At 38.3% G+C, this 25286-nt stretch overlaps 1 protein-coding gene and 1 long non-coding RNA gene across 2 annotated transcripts in view; one reads left to right on the top strand and one right to left on the bottom strand.

Annotated features, from left to right (window-relative positions):
• ryr3 (ryanodine receptor 3) overlaps positions 1-25286 on the bottom strand; it is an 88619-nt gene that overhangs the window by 50633 nt on the left and 12700 nt on the right. Inside the window, 22 exon segments of the mRNA XM_057353495.1 lie at positions 42-145; positions 2746-2850; positions 2988-3204; positions 3593-3785; positions 3865-4106; positions 4201-4334; positions 4985-5103; positions 5414-5509; positions 7329-7464; positions 7839-8019; positions 8167-8288; positions 9917-10081; positions 10566-10722; positions 11095-11169; positions 11681-11774; positions 11898-11997; positions 12865-12977; positions 13883-13961; positions 14229-14303; positions 17872-17892; positions 20682-20780; positions 22568-22687. Coding sequence (XP_057209478.1) covers positions 42-145; positions 2746-2850; positions 2988-3204; positions 3593-3785; positions 3865-4106; positions 4201-4334; positions 4985-5103; positions 5414-5509; positions 7329-7464; positions 7839-8019; positions 8167-8288; positions 9917-10081; positions 10566-10722; positions 11095-11169; positions 11681-11774; positions 11898-11997; positions 12865-12977; positions 13883-13961; positions 14229-14303; positions 17872-17892; positions 20682-20780; positions 22568-22687 — 2747 coding nt within the window.
• Positions 8863-11073, top strand: LOC130566206 (uncharacterized). The gene is made up of 3 exons (XR_008964439.1): positions 8863-9821; positions 9929-10102; positions 10656-11073. It is a non-coding gene; the product is annotated as an uncharacterized LOC130566206 (long non-coding RNA).

Below are 25286 nucleotides of genomic sequence, written 5' to 3'. Positions count from 1 at the left end.
TCTACACCTAGGAGCTTCAACCAGGATGCAATAAAACTTACTTCAAAGTTTCTGTTGACATTTGCAGGTTATAATTCTTTTCGGTTTCTGGTAATTTGGAAAAGTCAACAAGACAAGGGTGCTGCCTCTTGTTGTCATCTCGAACCTTAAAAACACAAAATCAGTGTAAATTTAACATGTAACATGTAAAACTCTGTATAGAAAGAGTTGTTTACATTTATATTTTAATACATAGTTTATATTTTACAAGAGAATATTATATGCACTAACTAAATGTTACATTATGCCATTACTATTTTCCCTGCTTCTAACATTCCTCTGTTGTCTGATATCGATCACAAAATAAGACAAAATTATATCTAAACAGTTTCCTAAATCACAGCAAATAAGCTCTCCCTATTTTTCATAAATATTTACTCAGTAACTTTTAATCAAAGTCACCAAGTGCAGCTGTGACACGTCAGAGTGGACCTGGCCCTCCCGACTGAGACTAGTTTCTCCCGTGGTTTTCTTCTCCATTTATTTATCATTGAAGTTTGGGTTCCTCGCCACAGGGCCGTGTTGGCTTGCTCACCGGGAGACTGCTTTTATTAGATATTATTTATTAGAATAATCTTACTTGTTCTATAAACACCATGCACTGTGCTGTGTTTTACCTTTTCTGTGTTTTTCTGTTTTTCTTATTTTCTCCTGTAAAGCTGCTTTGGAACAATGCTCATTGTGAAAAGTGCGATATGAATAAAATTGAATTGAATATTTCATATTTTGAAAATTCATCAAATTCATATCTTGTCAATATCTGCTCGTCAATGTATATTTCAAACAAGTTCTTTTTTATTTAATCTGACTGGCCAACGTCAACCTTTTTGTTTGTATGGGCACAAGGGGTTTTTATGAGTCTACTTCGAAACAAAGTCATGCTTACAAGTTAAAGAACTTATACAATCAGGACTTCAAAGGCCCAGTGTATGAAATTTAGCGGCATCTAGTGGTGAGGTCGCGATTTGAGACCAACATTTCACTCCGCCTCTCCCTTTCGAAGCACTACGGTGCTTGATACAGGACAAACATGTCAGCACATTTTTGCTTCTTTGCTGAAGGAGATAAAGTATTTACGAAACGTGCTCTGTAGAGCAGTTTGTCCTTTTAGGGCTACATGGCGAATTCCATGCAAGGGGACCCGCCATGTATTCAGATAGAAATTGCTCATTCTAAGGTAATAAATAGAACTTAGCCTTACAATAGCCTTTATACACATATGAAGACATAGTTACTGTATGTATATTATATTGCATTTCTGTCAATAGATCCTCCAAAAAATTACACACAGCACCATAAGAGTTAAATAATGACATATTACATCAACAAACTGTACATTGTGCTTTGTGGTGGTTGGTTGTTTTACATGTCAAAGGACAGTCTCTTCCTGTCTAAGTGGGTGTTTCTGGGCCAGAACAATACGCAAAATATTAATCTTATCCCAATTAGTCATAGATCTGGCTACGCGACACAACCTCTTGTTCTGCAAGCCCACCCTGCTCGCTAAAACGGCACAACTGAGCCAACAAAGTTATTAAAATCAGATTAATCTGTGAACAGCTGAACCTGTGAAATATTTATCCGTAATAAATTATAAGATCTGGCCTCTAGAGTAATGGCTGCGCTGAACCATAATTAATTTAGTCTGTCGAGCTCTTGGATGGCACGCTGCTCATTGATATTGTACTGTAATACTGCAAAGCTCGGACACCGTGTGCTTTTCCACCATGCTCTGCAATACTGGAGTCGCTCTCCTGCGGTGAGCAGTGAAGGGACTGAAATCGGATTTTTTTAAAAAGCACCCTCTCCTGTGCTCGGATGCTTAAAAATTCATTTAAACTGCAGTCAAGGATTCTTAATTCAGGTTGACATTTTCAATTATCCTCCTTCGGGTTCCTCGTGTGGTTAAAGGGGATGTGCAACGGTGTTTCATGCATTCTGACTTCTTTACAATGTTAAACGTGCTGTCTTCTCATGCTTGACATGGTCAACTTGGATGTACGACGTAGTATTTCTGTGCTCGATACACTCCCCCAGCGTTCGTATAGGTTTCGGAATGTTTTTTTCGAACATGATAATCAGTTTCGTAACAACTTTTCTTAGTCCCTTATTGGACAATTCTCCCGGAAAAGCACGCCCATGCATCAACCAGCCAGAGTGAGATGAAAGAGCACGCCCATGCGTCAACGAAGGAGAACAGGAGAAGGAGCACGAGTACACGTCACTTTCACTTGTGTGCAGGAGAGAGAGAGCACTACGTTCGCAAAGTTCAGCTGTGTTTGTTTGTTCACTGCATTTGGGTGATGAATGTTTTATAAACTAATAGATGGCGCAGTCCCAGTGCTAAAAGATGCTGGACATATTTTGTTAGCAATGGGTGGCTTTAGTTCAGCCTAAACCACCAATACCACCCGTCCCCCCACCCCCGCACGCGCCGTATGTTTTCGGAAATAACCGTACAGCTGTATCTGTCTTTTGTAAATGTGATCAAACTAAAGACTATACGATACAATTCTGTAAGTATTCATGATTAACATAAGATATGCAGAAGTGACGGCCACTTTAAACTTGGACGGCAGAAATCATCCTGATATCAGAGCGTATGTAACACGTCATAAAGAGATAATCTTGCATCGACTGAGGAATTCTAATAATTTAGGATTCTGTAATTTTTTTACAGTGACCTCTGCTAAAAGGTTTATTTACCTTGCCGTATGTCCATCCAAGCTCTATTTTGTTCATCCCCCACAGCTCGTGGATGTTCTCAGCTAACTTGTCCCTCACGTTTTCAAGATGTGGAGGCAGGACGATCTGGATCACAAAGAAACAACATTTATGCACCATTTACAATGCAAAGTTTGAGAAGGATTAATCAAGTCCATTGCAGAACTAGATGATGGATCCATAACGGATAAAAATGTAGACACATTCAAGTCATAGCATCTCACCTGACTGGTGTCAACAGGAACAGGAATGAACGAAGCCTGAGAGAGGAACTCTGTAGTGCCCAAAAGATCTCTCACTCCTTCCAGATCTCTCTTATACTCCTTGACAGGCTCCACACGCATCTTTTCTTTAGGGAGCAGGGCTTCGTAACATGGTGCGTATCCTGCTGGAGGCAGGAACTTGAAGTCTCCATGGCGACCACCCAATAGGAAGCGAACCCTTGAGAGAAAACATGAAGTAGGCATTTAACCGCACAATCGATTTCTTGATTGATCTGATAAGCACCACGGAGTTGTCTAAAATGTCCTGAATCTACTGAATTTGTATGGAGTTGGTCGAGTAGTCAAGTGAGTAATGGCCTGTCTTTGTTGATTGAACAAAAAGTACTTTGGGGAAGATATAAAGAAAAGGTGCCAGCCACATAACATTACCTCCAATACATTTACTGCAGGTGTCAGATTGGCACATTCCAAATACAAAATGATGGAGATTGGAAACCCTTCTATGTTTTTATGATTTGTATATTTCAAGTCAAAATATTCTTGCTTGCTCTTTATGTTAAACTGTACCTCTGCCTGACTGCATTGTGAAATATTGAGAAACTCACTTGACCCCTGCAGAAAAACTGACGACAGGAAAGAAGAAGCCATCTACGTTGAAGTCTTCAAACATGCCTTGCACTGGCTGGCCGTTAATTCGGTAAGACATACTGGGGGCTCCGAGATCCAGACAACAGCTCACCACATCGTCTGAGTTCAGCAGGTGCTGGTTTACAGAGGCCACAGCTCGTGGGATTCGTCCTATCAGGAATGCAATTAACAACATTAAAGTTTTAAACTGTCCAAACTACTACTTAGATGAGAGCGCAGGCTAGCGTACCTGACCAAAGATAAAGCCCATCAAAACTGTAGGAGTAAAGATCGTCACCCACACCATTTCCTCCCCAACCCTCTCCACCCCCAGGATAGGGGGCGTAGCCTTTGGTGGTGGCCCAGCCGACGCGAAGGTGGGTGGGCTCACTGGTCACATAGTGGTCTACTTGATCAATGATCAGCTCAAAGTACCACTTCTTATACTGGGCTGAGCCCTCACTCACGCCCAGGAAGATGTTAGGTCTCATACTGTAAAGCAAGATAAGATACAAATACTTTATTAACTCAAATACGAACAATTCCACTCAGGATAATTTAAAAGTGATACAGTTGGTTTGTCTACCTTTGAACATCATTGACCAATCGCGTTTGGAGCAGCAGGTCTCTCCTGGGAAGCAGGTGGTCACAGATGAAATTCTGATTGGCTCTCACAGCCACACCATTGCAGACGCAAAGGGAACAAAGAACATCTAGAATCTGCAAGGGATTATGGGATACCATGAACATTTTCTAGAATGCTTTCTATTAATTGCACATTCACCTATGCGAAAATGTGCACACTTCTGCCCACATATGCTCTAGTGCATACTTTGAAGGGATCGATACCTTAGCATGCTGTGCATCCCCAAAGATGTGTTTACGAGTTTACATGACCCACATTTTATAAGACAGAGGAATTCTCAAGTCAGTAGCATGAGTCTGAGAGCCACATGCACCTTGTTAACATGTCTGAACGTCTGCACCAGTTGTTACACCTACTCTATGGTTGCATTTACACTTGTTCGCTTCATTTTATAGCTATACGATCAAGCAAAGATCCCCAAATATGAATGATGCCTTCGAGATATAGTAGCAATCCTATTACTCGAACAGGAGATGGTTTGAGACTTATACAAGACATGATATCACTTGCAGAGACGCACACTGTATACATGCATTGCATTTAACTGAATCTGAAAAAACTGCATTCTTAGCACTTCATATTTTATTTACAATATTTGTGACTGCAGGTCATTGTTTTCCTGCTGACGAAGCTAATGTGTGGCTTCAGATGGCATTAGCACTAGAAAGTGGTTTATATTCCACACTCATCTGTGCGTGTGTTTGTGAGCACCGCGAATGTTGACCTTGTGGTTGCGTCCGTGCTTGTACAGAAGGGAGATGATGGATTTGATGTGGCCCTTCTGGATGATGTTAAGAGATTCTGGACTCTCGATGAGGATACAATGAAGTACCTCCAAAATGCCTGTGAAGAGCATTATTAATATTGTATTGCAGTAAACACAAGGAATGATAACCCCATACCATAATCAGATAACAGAAAAGACGCTGTACAAGCAAATTGCTATTGACTTCACAATGAAAGTTATCTACATCCAGCTATGAACTTTACAGCATATAACGCTGTTATGTGGAGCTTCTGAAATCACTGATCTAGGCAGATTCTGATTGGACATTACAGAGTTTATGGCTATGTAAGACGTACTGGTTAATGTATAACCTCTCTGTAATTAATGCTAATGTACATGTCCCGTTTGACAAATAGCAGTGTTTACCTGATGAGGACTCCAATCGCTCCAGCTTGCTGACTAGCCAATCCAGCTTGCGAGAGAGCTGTGTGCAGTTGGTCCTGTTTCCTCGGATCAGAGCAGCTAATAGACGGAAATCAATTACAACAAATTGTTTTTATATAATAAAGCACTTTTATTCCTTATACACGACAGTCTAATACTGCAAATTCCCTTTTAACTTTCATACAGCAATAACACACTGATTTATCTATTTTTCAGAAAAATATTACTAGGTACATTACAGTATACGTCTTATTAATTATTATTATTAATAATAATTTATTATTAATAAAAGATACTCATTTTAACTCAAAATATAACTTGAACAAGTGTGAACAAGAACTGGTTCCATTAGCTAAAAAATAGAAAATTAAAAATGGTGACTTTAAACCATAAACCATAAGAATTTAACACAAGACAGCATATATAAGACTAAACAAAATTGCAAACACCACTATAATTCATAATACACTGTAAAAAATCCAGTAAAAGAAGGGACATTTTCTGGCAGATGGGGCACCAGAAAAATCACGTAAAATATAAAAATCACGTAAAATATCATGTTTTTCTTGTAAATTTGCAGTCTTTTCGTGTAATTTGATGTTTTTACCACATTTCAAAAACACATGACAGAACTGTAAAAAAAAGAAAATTCTGAAAAATTACCGTTTTTTACTGTGTACATACGAACAGTAATTGTTTACAACCCTTTACTTTCCTGGGGAAACAAAAATGACATGCCTCCCAAATACATTATGCAGATGAACAGAAATTATATTACCAGAATTCAAAACTACTTATTAATATTTTTAATACAGTAAATAATTAAGGCTAATTTGTATGGCAAAATAAACAACAAATAAAATGGGAAGAGTGCAAAATTACTGTTAAAGTTTACTTGACTAAATGAATTTATCCTGACCTGAATCTTTAGTGTGAATAAAATACTAAATAGGAATAATCTAACCTTTTTTTTTATCTCAGAGAGCAATTTTTCAAATCCAGCCTGAGAGCTAAAGGTGCTTTGAAAGGAGATTAGAGACACTCCTGTGATTTGTCTGCCTGGTTTTGAAGCCCAAACCCCATGAGCAAAGATGCTTCCTGAGGCATTAAATGAATCCGTATGGAGCCATAAAAGTGTCTGTTGTCACCAGCCTACTGTATCATGCATACTGTTCTGCAGAAAGTGACCTCAGTGACTCGGCGTGAGTAAAAATTCTAAGCAAGTCTCAATAGCGCCTCTGATAAATGTCGAGTCAGAATACCAAATAAAACTAAAAACAGGTAAGCCTAGCCACAAAATACTTTACTTTAATAAAGAAATATTTAAAATACCAGAGGGAACAATATATGAGCTATGGAGCAAAATGAAAATAAGTCATAAATGTTAGCCTGCTCCTAAAATACAACCCTCTACATATAAGATTTCTGGTACGTTTACTTTACATTTAATGAAAATGTCTTTGTTATTTACTCTCATGTTGTCTGCAACACACAGGACTTTCTGTCTTCTGTGGAAAAGAAGAAATCCTATACTGGCTGTTGTTTTCCATTCAACTACAATGAAAGGGACTGAAAAAACAAAAGCTTCAGAAGTCATACTATTGCTTTTGTATGAGAAAAAAAACTTTTTATCTCTTTGTAATCCACAAAAGAAAATTCTGGAACAACATGATGTTGAGTAAGCCATGACAAAATCTGCATTGTTTGGTAACTTCTTCAAACAAGGTTCTCCTTCCCTAAGTATAAGTTGGTCCCCCATAAATCAAGTTGAGAGTCCACAACATGATGACAAAAGAGAAATGAATTCTTATTTAACTGCCACTAATAACTGTCATGTCTCTCCGTCACTGTCAAGGACCGTCAGCTGAAGGTTAAGGACGTATGATAAAGCTCTTACCCAGAAGCTCATAAAGGAGGTTGAGAATGTCTTTCCATGCCTCTCCAGCCTCCTCGCCTGCTAACTCCTCAAACTCAGCAGCACTGTTGTACAGGTTTAGCCGATCAATGCAGATTGAGATCAGAGTTAGCATTCCCTAAAATAATATTATAAACGGTCAAGCAAGGAAGAGTATAGTGTAAAACATTATTATTAGATAACCAATAACCAGAAGATTAAACTGACTTGTATCATCCTACTACATGTATGTTTTGTGATTTAGCCCCATTTGCCCTCTTCCCATGCACTGAGGCATGTCTAAAGTACCAACTTAAGTTGTTTTTGTAATGTCTCCATTCAGTACACAATGTACTGATGTCATGGAAAATGTCCAGACAGGCTCGATTTTTAAATTAATATTAAGACATATATATTCATGTATGTCTATTTTTTTTTTTCATTTATAATCACCAGTCCAACAAGGCAAGCAGTGAATTAAATGCAACCGGTCTTCAATATACATTAGTTCACCTCCTCTTTGAAAAGATCTTGTCGTTTGATGATGGATCTGAGCTGCCTCTGTTTCTCCTCGTGCTCCAGCTCAGAATCCGGCTGCTGGAAGTAAACGATGAGGTCATTGAGCGTCTGCAGAACTTCCACCACTGGCAGATTCACCTCAGAGGCCTTTTCTCCAGTCAAATCATCCAGACCCCTGAGAGCACCATAAAACTTCAATATTTTAAAATGTTTTAAAATATTAAACACAATAATGCACTCATTATGTTTGATTTCCACAGCACTCAGAGTTGTGAGGAGAGGCTTCATTGCGTTTGAGCCCGAGAGTCTGAGGCAGCTGTACCAGATGAACTGAGTGAAGAGATGAGTGGTGTTCCGAATGATGCGAGCCGCCCGGGACTCCTCGTGCTGACAGAGCTGCAGAATCAGCCCATCATCCATATGACCCTCCAGAGAGAGGACGGCCTGCGTACACGGCAGAAACTTAATTAAACACTCACTGCAACAAAAATGGCTGCAATGTTTAAGTACTGTATATATATGTATACTTGTAAACTAACGGTACTGTTTAGCGTGTTGACAAAATGTTTATATGCTCTCCTACTTGTAAGTTGCTTTGGATAAAAGCGTCTGCCAAATGAATAAATGTAAATATCTATTAGGCTTGTTGAGATAATTGGTGTCACCGGTAATACACGGTATCCACCCGCCTACCGATTACATCACTCCACCGAGGCACCGACCCCCACTGTCATTTTTAATTTTTATAATAATAAATCACTAAGTTTAGTTAAAGACCAAACTACAGTTGCGCGTCTGAACGCGGCAGCTGCATTCAGCGTAAGCAGAACAAGTGTCGCAGCAAAGATCAGCAGTAGGAGTCAGACTTTATTCATCATCTGAGGAGAGTGAAGTGCTGACTGACAAGACGATGGCGGAAGCTTTTCTGGCAAAGAACATGTAGTAGAATATGTAAGCATTTGTCATCAAGAGCCGGTTAAGTTTGAATTTTCTTTTCGTTCTAAATTTCAAAAGCTTTGCCATTTATTTAACATAAACGTTTTTCATTTTGTATTCCTTTCTTATTTGTTTCTTATTTATTTATTTAACATAAACGTTTTTCGTTTCGTATTCCTTTCTTATTCGTTTGTTATTTATTTATTTCACATAAACTTTTTTCGTTTCGTATTCCCTTCTTATTCGGTTCTTATTTATTGAATTATTTGTTGCACAATGTGTGCCGTGATTACTCGTTTTGTTAATATAGGCAACTTATCTAACGTAAATGTTTTTTGTTTTTGTTTCTTATTTATTTTTTGCTTGATGTGTGCTGTGATTATTCGTTTTGTAAGGTCTGTGTTTAATATAATCAAATGTACTTTTTTGTAGTTTTGTGTGTTTTTATTAAGAAAGATATTGAACCCACCATTAATTCAAGCAATTGCCGTTCCCGAACTGCTGCTAATTCAAAACTGAAAGTAAAATGCGCCATGCGCAGGGCCGCATCTTCGACCACCCCACAGCAAACCCCCCACCCCCGGTGTCACGGGTACAACCAGTGTTTTTACAATTAAAGTGGGAGTTTTCTTCAATCTTGCATCCATGTCCTCACAGGAAAAGGGCAGAGGACGAACCTGGCCAGCCGACTTGGCACTCTTCAATATTCTCCAAGTATAAATGGAACAAAGTGTCACCATAGCGAAGGCCGTGTCCGTTTGAGCTGTGTGTAAAGGTGACTTTGCTTTATTTGGCCTTTAGCCCAGAGTTCAGCTGCATTCTAGAGAGCTGTGTTATCCTGACCACTCCCACAAAACACACTGTCGCCATGCCCACCTCATTATCACATTTAAAGCACGGCCTCGTATATCCTACACTCCACACGGCAGCCACCGCGGTTAAGCCTGGGCCCATCCTGTGAGCCCCATAATCTTTAACGGGATCATAACCGACGTCACATGATGTCTACAAAGACATGGCTGTTATTTGAAGTTGAATGATGTAAGTGTGACCTGGAGGGGAAGCTTAGTAATTTCAGCCTTGAAAAACAGCATGAGCGCGAGTGTGGTTTCGCTAGAAAAAAACATAAGGCTCACCCTTCTCTTCAGCAGTCCCAGACGAGAGGATTTTGCATCGGGTGCCTGGTAGGAGAGCCACAGTCCCGTGGACACGTGCATGACGAAACAGACGGAATCGCCGTATTTGATCTCCGCCACTCCCATGCCGTCTATATCACGCTTTGGACCGGACTCAACCTTTTCCTACCAAGGGAAGACAAATTTGTGAGTCATGAGATTTCTGTGCCAACTCATTGTCATCTGTTCAGTCGGGACAGTCGCGGTCGATCATTTTGGGCGCTGTTTAAGCTTTATTGAGATGAAATAGACAGTTGGGCAGTGGGTTTAATGACCTCTTTGTAAAGCGCTTGTTACAGCACAGCAGGGCTAATGAAACTTCAATATACAGTAATGATAAATTCATGCAGTGAGAATGCCGTGAGAATTAGCTTAAATGAATTTGCATTTCTTGTTTGTGTGATGACATGTTTCTTATAGATTTTATGGAAGCTATAAACTGTGTTTTTTTACTTGCTCTTAATTGCAAGGCTATAGTATACTTTAATAAAGCCTGTTTGCCTGCAAGCTATAGCTGTCTGCTTTAAAGATCATTGATCTGACTTATTCATTTCACTTTAAATTGCAACACAACATTAATCAATAGACAACTTTAAAAGGTGAATCAGACCTTGCTTGGCCTAAAGCAGAAGGCAGTGGCAGCTGTGTCAGACTTCTTTCTATCCAGTAATATCAGTCCGTGATCTTCTGTCTGACCCAGGTAGTGACCGGTGGAGAGATGGCGTAGACGGAAGGGCTGACCCCATCTAATGTGGCTCCCGCTCCAACTGCAATTCAGAGAAAAGCCCAGTTTCCCCTATGAGTCTGTGAGGCTTAGATTGAGATACAGTATAGCTCTGTCAATTAGCAAATATATAAATAAGTGTTGACCATATTATTGCTTCATTATTTGATAGCTTTCTTCACAAAAAAGAAAAACAAAATCTTGCTATCCACATTCATGGATACGACATGCTCCATCCTGACTTGACTTCCACCTACCCCGTTGGGCATAATTGAAAAAGACACTAGAGGAACAACAAGTCTGGGTCATTAAAAATGTATCGCCGTTTCGACCCAGAATGTATGTTTGTGTGCGCAGACAAGGAAAGAGAAGTGTGAGGGTCTGCAGGTAAGCGTGTGTGTGCGTGTTATTTCACCTTATCCGAAGAGGCTCCAGTCTCCATAAAGACCTGGCCTTAGACCCCCCTTTCCCAGCTTCATAGTTTACCACTCTGTGGGAACAAATGAGAATAGAAAGTTGTTCTCACACAGGAAATATAGATCTGAATTTACTATTTATAGATAAAAAGGATCATTTTTGTATCCTTCTGTGAACCGCTAACAATATTTATCCCAGATTTCAAGTAAAAATATTGTTTCTATTTGCATTTATTTGCAGAAAATGAAAACTGGAGAAACAAAAGATGCTCTGTATTTTTTCAGACCTCAAATACTGCAAAGAAAACAAATTAATATTCACTTTTAAGAAATACAACAGTAATATTTGTACATGTATTAAGGAAAAGTTAAAAAAAGTATGCGATGACCTCAATTTTTATCACAGTTTTCATGTGTCTGTCAGTCTTTCACATTGCTGTTGGATGACTTTGTCACTCCTGAGGTTTGATTTTGTTGAAATTCAACAGACACTGGACTGGCCACAATACATCCAGAAATGCTGATTAAATGAAAATTTGGAATGGTCTCTTCATTTTTTCCACGGCTATAGATAGACAGACTCACCTCTGTTGCTCTGCACTTTGGTCAGATCCTGGTATAGTGAGACTCTCATCGTGCCCATGAAACAGACGCATCACTTGTCCACCAAGCAGATACCCTAGAGAGGGAATGAAATAGTGATGTAAACAGTAATTGTGCTTTTATAGCCAGTACTCCAAGATAAAAAACAGCCATACGTTACTGAAAAACACAGTATTAGAGGTACTAAATGTGAACTCACCCACTGCTATGTTAGCTCTGGAGCAGGTAGGCTGAACATTCCACAGTGTTTGCATGAAAGAAGCATCCACCTGAATGCTTCCGTTAGAGATGGAGAGGTGCTACAGAAGAGAGAAAAATGTATTTATTAATGATATGTGCTTTATGTGTGTGATAATGATATGTGCATTAGCTTGAAGAATTGAAAGGGAGAAAGAGAATAAAAGAGATTTAGAGGGAGAAAGAGACATTGATATGGAGCAAAAGAGCAGAAAAAGAGCTACAACTCCTTGGCACAGCCTGGAATCTGCCAGCCTGTCTGTGTTGTCCGGAAGCTGAGTAACAAATCTGTTTTTAAAAGATTACCGTCTAGAAAACACAACCAGCGAACGGCCTTCTCTTGACTTCAAACACTAACTTTCCTGGCAGCTTCCCGACCAGTTTCAAGACAAAACAGCGCAAATGAGCTGATCAAAGATGTGATATTATCCTAGTCAGAACAAAAGAGCAACATTGTAATCCTCAAACTAGATGGTAAGTAGGGCATAAAAACCTTTCTTGCCCTATCTCTCCGTCTGAGTGTTCCGTTTTCCCTGCACATCTACAGTAAGAGAACTCTGACTTCCACCGGCATGCCGAGCACGTCACCATGACAGCTTACTTGATCGAACCTGATGGTCTACCTCTGTTCACAAGAGGTATATTAACTGTCAGCACATCTGGAAAAACCATCTCGCCAGACATAAATTAAACTATAATGAGAAACTATGGTAATAGGAACTTCTTCAGACCACAGACCATCAATCTATCTATCACATTTTGAACTGCGTACAGTTAAAAAGTTTATCTGGGAATATTAAATATGAGTTTTTGTGCAAGTCTATCAAAGAATATAAAGAATATGGATTAAAGTAGAGTGAGATTAGAGTTCAGAAACAAAGGATAATGTAGGTGTATTAATCTTAACCTAAAATACATCAGGTACTCACCAGGTACCTCTCTGAGGACACACTGACCAAGATGAGGTCATCTCCAATGCGGACCTTCTCACCTTCTGACCTCTGCTTGGATGCGGGGTGAATTGTCCACCAACAAGCCTCACCTGTGCTTACACAAATGATCAGTTAGTTAGTGGATACTGGCAGGTTGGAAAAAAGTGACAGCTCATTAATTTCCTATGGATGTAAATCAATGTGCTGCATTCCAATTAAAGGGATAGTTCACCAAAAATGAAAATTCTGTAATGAATTTCTCACTCCCTAGTTGTTCTGCATACATTTCTTTGTTTGGTTGAACCCAGAGAAAGATATTTGGATGAATGCTTGTAACCAAACAATTCTTGGACCCCATTGACTACCATAATAGGAAAACTTACAATGGTAGTCAAACATGCCAAACATGTTTGCTGTCCTACATCCTTCAAAAATATATATTTTGTGTTCAACAGAACAAAAAAAAGATTATAAAATAATTTTTACTACTATGGTAGTCAATGGGGTCTAAGAACTGTTTGCTTATAAGATTCTTCCAAATATCTTTCTCTGTGTTCATCTGAACAAAGAAATTTATACAGATTTGGAACAACTCAGGGGTGAGTAAATGATGACAGAATTTTTATTTTTGGGTGAACTATCCCTTTAATTCAACCTGTGATGAACTCAAATACATGCCATAAAGAAATAATCCTTAAACCTATAATTCTTATTATTAATCGCAAAAGCCATCTTTTAGCTTTAAGATACAGCCTATAGGATTTTGTAGGTTTCTGCTAACTCAGATATTGATTCAGATATTTATGTTCCTCTAAACTAGGTGGCACAATACACAAAAATAGTAAGATATCTATGTTTCATTTTGGATCTCTTGGGAAGCAGTCCCAGCACTGCATCTGTTATTTGTGGTTCAGATGTCAATCACAGCCACCCTTCATATCGGAACAGCCCTGAAGGATGCCTATAAATTATACTGCAAGCTGTGTATTTTAAGCGAGATTTCGTTCCTCCTTACCAGTTGAAACTTCTTGTAATCCAACATCAAAAGACAGCTTGTCTGTTAAAGACCTGGAAGTCTTCAGACACGTCAGATACTACGAGCAAACAGAAACAGGTGTAATTTCCTTGCACTGCATGGGTAAATGCCTACTGAGGGTCAGTTCAGCAAACCCCAAACTTAAACATGTAAATTATCCCGCTAAAACATGAGTCATGTTGTCGTTCATGATGTTGAAGAATTTTCACTTCATCTGTTCCCAACTTACTCATTGATCACAGAATTGATGTGTGTTAGCTGTAAGCAGTGACAGGCTGTCTAATCCCTCGCCCCATTGGCTTCAATTTGTGTGGTGCATTCTCACCATTCCACTGAAGGAATGCCTAAGGAGGATGGCGTGACCATACAGCAGTGTCCGATGTCCGCCGCCCTGGGCTGCCTACAGAGGAAGAGAGCGGTATGGTGTTAGCAAACTTAAGGCAGGACTTTAGAGATGCTAGGGGGAAAGGTCACTGTTCTGTTAACTCTCAAAAATAACTTTTAAAATGAAAACATAGAGGATGGCAAGATCAGAGTGCATGCTGGACGGATGTTATAAGAATGTTTGAACGCAAACAAAATTTCGTTGTTGTACCGTAGATGAGGAAATGTAGAGGGTAAAGAGAAAAAAAACAGAAAAAAGTCAGCCCACAAGAAATCAAGGGGGATGAAACATAAAAGAGAATAGAGGAAAATACTTACCCGTCTTATAAACCTCTGAGAGCATTGGGAAAAGATGATAAATATGAAATTCATAATGTAGAACCTCAAAGTTTCAGCTATGCTCTTTGACTACAATTCGTGTTCAATAAGCAGTTGCATTTAGCAGTTGACCAACCCGGTATCACGCCAAAGCGTGAAACAGACACGCCGGTCCACTCGAAAATGTCTCAGTTCTTTGCACTTGTAAAACTGAAACGACTTTAAAAAATACATATTAATTGTTATTTTATATAAAATATAGATATTTTAGAGCACTTAACCCCACTCCTACCTAAACCTAGCCACCTCCCGACGATTAAAAAACACGCAACAAGCAAAAAGAATTCAGCCATGGGCATTTATTAAAACACGCAGCAAAAACAGTATAAAAACATTACTAACAGTTAGCGTTGCATTACGATTCTTATAGCAGTTGTGTGAGCACAACAGTTAGCAGGTTTTAATCAACAACGACCGAGCTCCAGGAAGGAACGTTCGCAGTGACGTATACGCTCAAGTTTGGCGTGTGACACAATCGGAGCAGGACAGCCAATGGCGTTTCACAACGTAAGCGAATGTAATGACGCAACGAGTCACGAGACACGAGAGTCAATGCCATTTCACAATTCAAGCTGGCAGCAATTTTTGAAATTGTACACAACCAGAACCGGTTTCTACTGCGGACACAGAAGGGGATCACTGTTCTTTGGAAACTGACTGCTTGAAATAATTGCACTTTTTGAATAAATAGCATATGTGACCGTATCTGCCTGTTATGTGTTGTGTTTTATATTATAATATACAAACTGTTAGCTTTAGGTGTAGGGGTGGGGTTGGGTTACGTGCTATAATGCGTCTCAAGTGTGCACACAAAGTAATAAACATACACAAAATACCATGTACACCCAGTACATGTCGTGAATGATAAAAACATTAGAAAATCGTCCCGTTCTGCTAACGTTACTCCACTTTCATGCATGCGTGTCATGTTCACGCCTAGAGTCAAAGCGTGACACTGACACACATTTTCGAGTGGACAGGCGTGTCCGTTACACGCTTTGGCGTGATACTGTGTTGATTAGACTGAAATATTCATTTATGGAACATGTCAGAAAATGTAAAGGGGCAACAATAAGTGCCATTTTGTATGGCCCCTATATTTTCCATACACCCTTTAAAGCAACACTTGGTTGATAAGCGCAATTGTCTGTTACCAGTGTCGTAAATAATGTCACTGTAAGATTCCCTGTGGGCAGCGCAATACACGTGAATTTATTTACTAAGCTCATGAAACAGGCTAATGCAGAAACATTGTTTGGAAACCATGTCACACTCTTCCGCAGGCAGGGGATGGGCGGGGCTGTGTATACCGACCCGAACACAGAACTTTCAGAGTGTGGTTGTAGCCGCTATGAAGCTGCTCAGGTAGCAGCGGCAGTAGAATTTGTCCAGTTAAGATGTGTACTACCTCTGAAATTATTTTAGAGACATTATTTTAAGGTTGAAAAACTACAAAGTGTTGCTTTAAACCATCAATAGCAGTCTAAAATGAGTTTCACAAAAACACAAGATAAAACTTGTTTCCAGCTGTTGCTGTGAGAGTATTTCTGCTGTCTTGGTTGAAAGATACTTTTATTTCACATTTAGCTCTGCATGTTACAGAACCTGAACCTTCAAGACTGTTTCTGAAAGTGTTTTCCTCCCTGGCACGTTACTAAACATCTCTGTTCAGTATCAGATTAAGGTGACAAAATCTCTGGAATGAAGGTGAAAAGGTCAAGATGTCATCTTGTAAAAAGGAAGTTTTGCAGGTAAATCCGTAACATAGGAATTTATTGCATTGGACAAAACTTGAGCTGAGAATTTTAACAGAACATGTTTGAGCATTTGTTCTAAACAACAAGCTGGCAGAGGCAAAGAAGAAAAAATGAAAGAAAAAGCACTGTAAGAAAAAAATCAAGACACATGATTCAAGAAACATTCATTCTGGAATCAGCATTCCAGATCATTTCCTCGTCACTGGTACCCCTGAAATTTGATGTTAGAAGTGCAAGAAGAAACACACATCTCACATGACCAACAATCAACAAAATAAAAACATAAAAGGGGTCGGTCAGACAGAACGCGTTTTTTGCTGTAGACGTGCCTCTATTGAATTGTTTTCAGTTGGCAGAGAGTGTTTTGCGCGCTACTTTGCACGCCCGGCGCCTCGCACCTCGTGTTTTTGACAGAGTGCTCCGAGCGCCTGAAGTTGAAAAAACTCAACTCTGAAAAGGAAAGCGGTTAACGTCATGTGCCTTTTTTCCATTGTCCAATCGAATGAATGGAGAGGCGGGGCTTCCGCTGTGGTGACGGAAACGTCCGGAGACTGCAATGATGGAGGAGAAACTTGTGTTGGCTGTCGGGGGTTAACCGACCCTCTGCTTGTACCTGTTTTAAAGTTTCTGCTAATATGACAGTTAACAGCAACTAGAGAGCTCGCGCTATATTCCTTGACTGGCAGTACAGCTGGTTTGGTTGTTGCCTAGCAACATAAAAAAAATGCTGCGTGCTGCTTTTTTCAAAAAGCCAACCGGAAAAACTGCGTTTTCAAACAGAAAAGGCGCGTTCTGTGTGATCGCCCGCTAAATACAACCGTTACTTCTTTAAGGACTATCAAACACTGCATTCATGAAATGTACAGCACTCATTTAATGTACCCCATAAATCTTTATGAAAGGCATCTTTATAGTGATATATGTACTTGGCTCTGTATAATGCTTCTCCTAAACAGTAATGTTAGCACAACAGCCACACAGCAGCGAGCCAATCCAATTTATGCTGGCAATCTCATTTCAAAAAGCTGCAGTTAAAAAAATAAACACAAAATATCTTGCATGCTGAGAGGAAAGTGAACAAAGCGTTATAATGGCTCAATGCACAACATGAGCTGGTAAACTTTATTTTTGAATTTGCATCATTCGCGGCATAAAAAATGGGCACGACTTTCTAACTTTGAGAAGTTCATTTATCTTCTGTGGGGTACAGGAACATTTTTACGCTCTAAAAACGGATGGGGGAGACTAGTCTAAAAATGACGGTTAGATTTGTTAAATATAACCTTAGTTGGGTTACATCAGGACAGGAGTTAAAAATCACACTTTAGTTAATCCCAAATAAATGACAACCATTAACATTAACAGGAAATTATACAATAGATGTAACTTGTGTATTTTTTTATAGTTTGTATTCATGCATACTTGTTGGTGAACAAATTGTAAACGTACCCATTGATCGTGTTCAGGATTCTTGCAACGATGAACAAAGATACAGATATGATTAAAGAATGCAGTTTGAACAGCATCGCCACTTCAGAACAGTCAGTTCATTACGTTTCCCGGCGTACCGATGTCAAATTATGCAGAAGCTAGGGTTGTCACGGTACCATAAACATGTCTTACGATACTACACCAGCTGAAGTATCTCGATACCAAGTAGTATCACGATGCTGTGCCATGTTCATAATTCAAATCTATACAAAAAACACAGATTTAGATGAAACATTTTGTATTTGCTATAGTAAACTGTATTATACTTTGCACTAGAATATTTTGTTGTGTTAACTGTAGTAATTGGATAAATTGTAGCAAATACTGTAGTATACTTAAATATTTACTATGGTAAGACTCAAAAACACTAGTGTCTATGAGTTTTAGTAGTTTACTGTAGTAAATACTAAAGTACACTAGATCATTTTTCACGTGGGAACTAATTCAAATGTGGGACAAATTGAATTAATACAGCAGTCTTTATAAAGGGAAATATTAGGCTTACTTTAAATGCAAAACTAAGACGGCCAGTAGGCGGCGTCAATTTTCCACTGAGTTATTGAATCATTTAACCAACTGGTTCAAAACGCTAATTAGAATCATTATCTCGTCCAAGTCATTCAAAACACACATTCATTTAGGAGATAAACACCGCAAAAAGGCAGATGTAAGTGTTCAAATGAACGTTAATGCGCATATGCAACATTACCTGTGGTACTACCGTTTCAAAAATAGAGAGGCATCGCGGGTATTTTGAAGCTTTAGCATCGCGATGCTACCGTAGCACCGGTACACCGTGCAACCCTAGCAGAAGCGCGCTATTTTTATAATGCACACTTTCAACAGCCTTGTTTTTAATAAGCGTGGGATTAAAATATCCTCCATGTTCGTTCTGGAAATAAATGCTGAAAATGTATCTTTGTGAAGCCAACAAAACAATGAACTGAGTAATGTCAAAGGATGAGGCAACCCATGAGCAAATATAAACAGTATTTCTGTATTAAAAACTTGGAACATTACAAAACAAACAGAAAATATAATTTTTAAGCATAAGTGACATGGAGCAATGTAATTAGCCTATGCAAAGCCACAGGTACAATCATAAGCATTGACGAGAATGCTTTTATACTAATGGCCTGTATTTCATTAGTAAATACATATTTAGATGAACATGAGATCATGTATTTGCATTTAAGGGATAGTTCACTCAAAAATAAAGGTTCTGTCATCATTTATTTATCACCATGTCATGCAAAACCTGTATATGACTCTTTCTTCTGCATAACAAAAGAAGATATCTCTGTGAAGTGTCTCTGTGGTTTTGTGTCCATACAATGGAAGTAAATGGGAGCCAGTGTTGTTTGGTTACCAACACTCTAGTAGGGTTGCACGGTGTACCGGTGCTACGGTAGCATCGCGATGCTAAAGCTTCAAAATACCCGCGATGCCTCTCTATTTTTGAAACGGTAGTACCGTAGGTAATGTTGCATATGCGCATTAATATTCATTTGAACACTTACATCTGCCTTTTTGCGGTGTTTATCTCCTAAATTAATGTGTGTTTTTAATGACTCGGACGAGATAATAATTCAAATTAGAGTTTTGAGCGAGTTGGTTAAATGATTTACTAACTCAGTGGAAAATTGACGCCACCTACTGGCCGTCTTAGTTCTGCATTTAAAGTAAGCCTAATATTTCCCTTTATAAAGACTGCTGTATCAATTAAATTTGTCCCACATTTGAATTAGTTCCCACTTGAAAAATGATCTAGTGCACTTTAGTATTTACTACAGTAAACTACTAAAATTCATAGATACTAGTGTTTTTGAGTCTTACCATAGTAAATATTTAAGTATACTACAGTATTTGCTACAATTTATCCAATTACTACAGTTAACTCAACAAAATATTCTAGTGCAAAGTATAATACAGTTTACTGTAGTAAATACAAAATGTTTCATCTAAATCTATGTTTTTTGTATAGATTTGAATTATGAACGTGGCACAGCATCGTGATACTACTTGGTATCGAGATACATCGCGGGGATAGTATCGTAAGACATGTTTATGGTACCGTGACAACCCTATACTCTAGTATACCAACAGTATCTTTTTCCAGCTGTTCCGCAGAGCAAAGAGAGTCACACAGGTTTGTATTGACATGAGGGAGAGTAAATAATGACAGAACTTTTGTTTTTTGCAGAGCTATCCCTCTACAACTCTATAAGTGTGAATTTGAGTGGAGATTAACATGGGATGAATGATCTATTGTCAGTATTTTTCTATGTCACGATTCTTGATAACTTACCCTGAAAGCCATACAGAATCCAGAGGAGCTACAGCTGATTGGATAGCATTGCAATATATCTTTCCAGCTACACAGTGTAGACGTGAGTTGAATACTGCCAGAGAGCAGCTCATAAGCAAGTGCATTGAAAAACAATTTGGTCTCTGCCAAGAATAGTTTTTTTCTGTTCATGCACATAAATGTAGTGTAGTAAATTAATTTAGATTCATTCTCCCATTAGACAATACTGTGATAAGGCACTAACAGAAAGCATAACCCTGAATTAAGGATTTGCTTATGAATGTTAAAAAGACCCTCACAAATAATGCTTTTATAAACATCTTGAATGCTTTTTAACACCACTATTTTTTTCTACTGACGTGGATTGTGACTACGAACAAACAAAAAGATATACCCAGGGATAAAGGCAGAGATATATCGAGTATAAACACCCTGTAATCGCAGTGATGTATGAACTTACCCCTTCACCGCTCTGCCCTGCTAGCATCTCCTGCAAAGCCCTCACTGAGAGCGATTGCTCCAGCACAAAGTTACAGATGCATAGGTCAGGAGGAAAATACTGAGGAGACAGAGAAAAATATATTTTTTGTTATCTTTTTATTACAGATAAAAGCATGTAACTGGTCGGGGTATTAAACCATCTTTCATTAGACCTAATAGATGTTTCTTTTATTTGTATTCATTAGGATTAGTTTGGAGGGCCAGCGAGGATTAGCATGAGCAAGTGGTGAGCTCCACCCTTGGTCTTGAGAAGTCATTTCCCATCCTGCATCTGTTTATCGGGGCACTATTTAAAGCCCCTTGACTGTCTGGTTCAGCTATCCAGAGAAAGTGAACATTCTATCACCTTCTAATAACTAGCACTCACTAGAATCACTCTCACAGAGTTTCACGGAGTATACAGTATGCTTCATATGCCACTTTCTTTGCTAAGATCTTCCTCTGAGTGGAAAAATGAGTGGTGAGTTACGGTGACCTTTCACCTCTGAGGTTAATGTGAAATGCGAGTGGGGAGAATGTGCTAACCAGAGTGATAGATGCCTCGGAGTGAAAGTCTTCTGTAGCCTTTTAAAATAAAGACAACACTCTGTGGAGGTGTTATGAGTTACAGCTCTCTGTTAGGTTGTGTGGTGACAGTTTATAAACACATAAAAACGCTCTTATTCGACACTCAAGCAGTTTAACAGTGCATATGCTACATGCCCTGCATTCAGAATTTTTCAGATAATATTTCAGTTATATTATATTTATATATTGTTCTTGAGCATATATACATGAAATTATTTTAAAAATCTTAAAAGTACACCTTTGAAAAGGTGACGTCACAATCATTTACTCACCCTCGTCATTTCAAACCTGTATGACTTCCTTTCAAACAACGGCGGTACCCATTGAATTGCATTGGTTTTGGGTCTATTCCATAGAAGTGAATGGTTACTGCCATTGTTTGGTTACCAATATTCTTCAAAATATCTTCTTTCGTGTTGTTTAGAAGAATGAAGGTCATAAAGGTTTGGAATGACAAGAGGGTAAGAAAATTATGACAGAATTTTCATTTTTGGGTGAACTGTCACTTTAAGTCTAGTTCTGATTTGTGTAAAAATGTATAAATCAGATCTTATCTAATGACCACTGAGACTTACATAAATAAGTATGAAAACTTAATGCCCTTGAATATCTATTATCCATTATCTTTATTGATGTATTTCATATATAATGTGCTTCCATTTTTAGTTTTACATTCAAACGTGAGTGGTCAGAGTGATTCTATCCATTACATACATGCATTGTAAGTGAATCCATAAGCATTAATGTACTGACATACATCACTTTAATATGAAAACAATAAGTTGTCTGCTGTCCAAAAATATGTCCACCTTTTTACATGGTCCACCAGATACAATGTATCTAACCACAGAGATGCCCACACATCATCTTCTGCCTTGCCTCTTATGCATAGAAAATATGGTTCAGAGAACAAAGATCAATTGCAGTTGCCATGGTTTTATGACATGACTCTATTCCCATTCACTTTATTGTATTTCTAGAGTCTGACATATCAATGGCAAATATCTTTTTAACTCTACCTCCCCCACTCCACGTGTATATTTAACCATACATTTTCTTTTCACAAAAAGGTGATCTTCTTGGCACTTTTATTCATTATTATACAGAACAGTATTCCTTAAAGCAGCATTTAATATGCCAAACATGTACTGCGTTTGTTAATCTCTTTCACATCTACTACAATACAGCTGTTTTTCACAAACCGCTTCAATCGGCATTGTGGTTCTTGTAGGGGTTCAGGTACATTAAAGCTGTGATTAGCTTCTCGTGGAGTATTACCTTCGCCTCTGATGTGGGCTCCAGATAACACAGGCGGTTGCCTAGTCCTTCTGCTGAGAGGCAGAATTTGCGATTCTCCTTCTGGATGGCGGCGACACACTGCAGCACCACTTCATCATCCTGAAGCACAAAAACAAGGATTTGATTTTATAAGCAAAGCAAAAGCACTACAACAGCTGGATTTATGACTCGATGTGTACACTCAATGTTGTGTGAAGAGCTTAAAACTAAAACTGTTACAAACATATCTGTTAAAACGGTAATATTAGCATCATTAAACCTAACAATGTTCAAAGTAATTAAAAATATTGGATCACATTTTTATTATACACACATATATAAAACAGATTGCAGATGCTGATGTCACCAGAATCCAGAATGAATCTCTGTAAATTCTTTCTCTCTCTCTCTCTCTCTCTCTCTCTCAATATATTGATTTCCTGATCAGTCCATTTCTTGTTTGCTACATCACGTATTGAATTAATCATAACTGATGGTTGCCATGGTCTAAAGTACACTGCTATAAGAGAAATAGCAGTACTTTACCACATGTGGAAGTTGAAGTTAATAAGATGAGAGCTTTCTGAATACACACTGAATGCATTATAATCTGTATATATTTGTATATTTGGCCTCAAGTTACGCAATTGAGTTGTCAGACTCAACAACAGGAGTGTTGCTCTGACAGTAAAGTGCTGTAACAATGAGTAAATTAAAGTGATAGTTCACCAAAAAGTAAAAATTCTGTCATCATTTATTCAACCTCATGTCATTTCAAACCTATGACTTTCTTCCTTCCGGAGAACACAAAATAAATTTTGGATAATGTTAACTGGCACCCATTCACTACCATTAGTTTCGTGTCCATACAATAAAAGAGAAAGTGTGCCGGAACTGCTCGGTTACCAACTTTCTTCAAAATATCTTCTTTTGTGTTCCAGGAACAAAGAAAGTGATAGAGGTATAAAATGACAAGAGGGTGAGTAAATGATGACAGATTTTTCATTTTAATTTAGGTGAACTTTTACTTTAATGCAGAAGCCAAATCAGCATCAGATGCATGTTTAACTACTTTTAAACCTAGTATATTTGATAATAACCTAAAAGGTTAGGGTTCGGCTGATTGGCAAGGTTCAGTAACTCTTTTTGGAGTGTTAAACATGTGAAAGGGATGTTTTTCTCAGTCTGCTGGCCTTTGATGTCACAGCTCAGAAGGGCTTGTGCACCCTGTTGTGGTGCCAACAGTGGTCTAAAGATTAGCTCAAAACCGGATGCAAAGATGTTTCAAATAGCACATCAGGGTTGTACAGTGCGACATGTATGTCGCACAAGCTACGAAAAAATTTGTCTGTGCTAATAAATTTACCAGTGTAGCACAAGTGCGATACAGTTTTACACTTGATTTAGACTTGTTTGTGTGAAGTGTGTTTGTGTGTGTGGTATAAATCAATGGTGCACCGCTATTTTAGTTGTTTTTGCGTTTAAAACTTGTTTTCCTGCTGCACTGAGTCCAGATGATTTCAGAGCGCTGTGATTTCTGCGATGTGGAAACAAGGAGGCACTATACGGCTTTTTAAATATGTCACTTTATGTCACTGCTAGTTTTGCGTGAATGTGAATGAGCTGCACAGTTTAACGTATTACTACACGCGTGTGACGCTCGTGCACTTGTCTGCGTCTCTGTATGAGGACATGAACACATGAACTCCATCTCCAGAGCCGATCTGAGTGTTTATTTCATAAGCATTTCACTGTTAGAGAAAAGATATCGTCAACCACACTCTCTTTGCAATGGCCCATCAAAATAAATGTCTGGTATACTTGAATATCCAGTTTAAAAACGCTGTATTGTATTATAATATTTACTATAATAAATTGTAGTATTCTATCAGTAAATTGATACTATTTAGCAGTAAATTGAACTATAAATATTAGTTTAGTAAATATAAGTATACTCTAGTGTTTAATATATAGTATAAAATTATATATCTAAAACACCATTGTATCTGCAAAAGGAGGAATTTTACTGAACTTTACCATTGTAAATAATATAATAGTATACTACAGTATGTGGACAAATATATCATTATTGTATAGTTAAAGAATGGAAAACACAGAACTCAGAAAAATTAAAACGGAAAAAGGAACTTGGGAAAAACTAAATTATTTGGCCCTAATTTACCCAACTGTAACATTAATGTCCTTCATCTGTTACCTACCTATTTATGTGATAAACTACACATAAATATTTTTATGTGTATATTTTTTCTAATATAACAGACGTTTTATACTTGTGCTACAGCTGTTTGGCCTGTGCTACAAAACTTTAAAGTCCCAGTGAAATAAAAAATGACAATTCTTATTTTTTCATGAAATATTGCAGCATTTATAGTAAATAGACTATCAATGTGGGTCATTTTCTTTTTAAAATTCATCTACCCTCATTATATTAAGATTTGAAAATGCACTTCCGTCCTGAAATGACTATTCATCTCAAATGACGTAAACTAGACGGTTTGGCCAGCGCATCTGTTAACTCCTCCCCTTCAACTGTCAGTCTGCTGTCAGTTTCATTTCAAAATCAATGCAACAGCTGTTTTTACACATCCATTCAATTTGCAGTGAAAAACGCAAGCCACGGCCACTAATTTTGATTCTGAATTCTGAAAAGTGTCAGAATACAGAAGTAAAAACGATCGCAACTTCAGGGATTTTAAAC

Source organism: Triplophysa rosa, linkage group LG15 (assembly GCF_024868665.1).
Source record: "Triplophysa rosa linkage group LG15, Trosa_1v2, whole genome shotgun sequence".
In the NCBI taxonomy this organism is placed as follows: domain Eukaryota; kingdom Metazoa; phylum Chordata; class Actinopteri; order Cypriniformes; family Nemacheilidae; genus Triplophysa; species Triplophysa rosa.
This window is presented reverse-complemented; position numbering and strand designations above follow the sequence as displayed.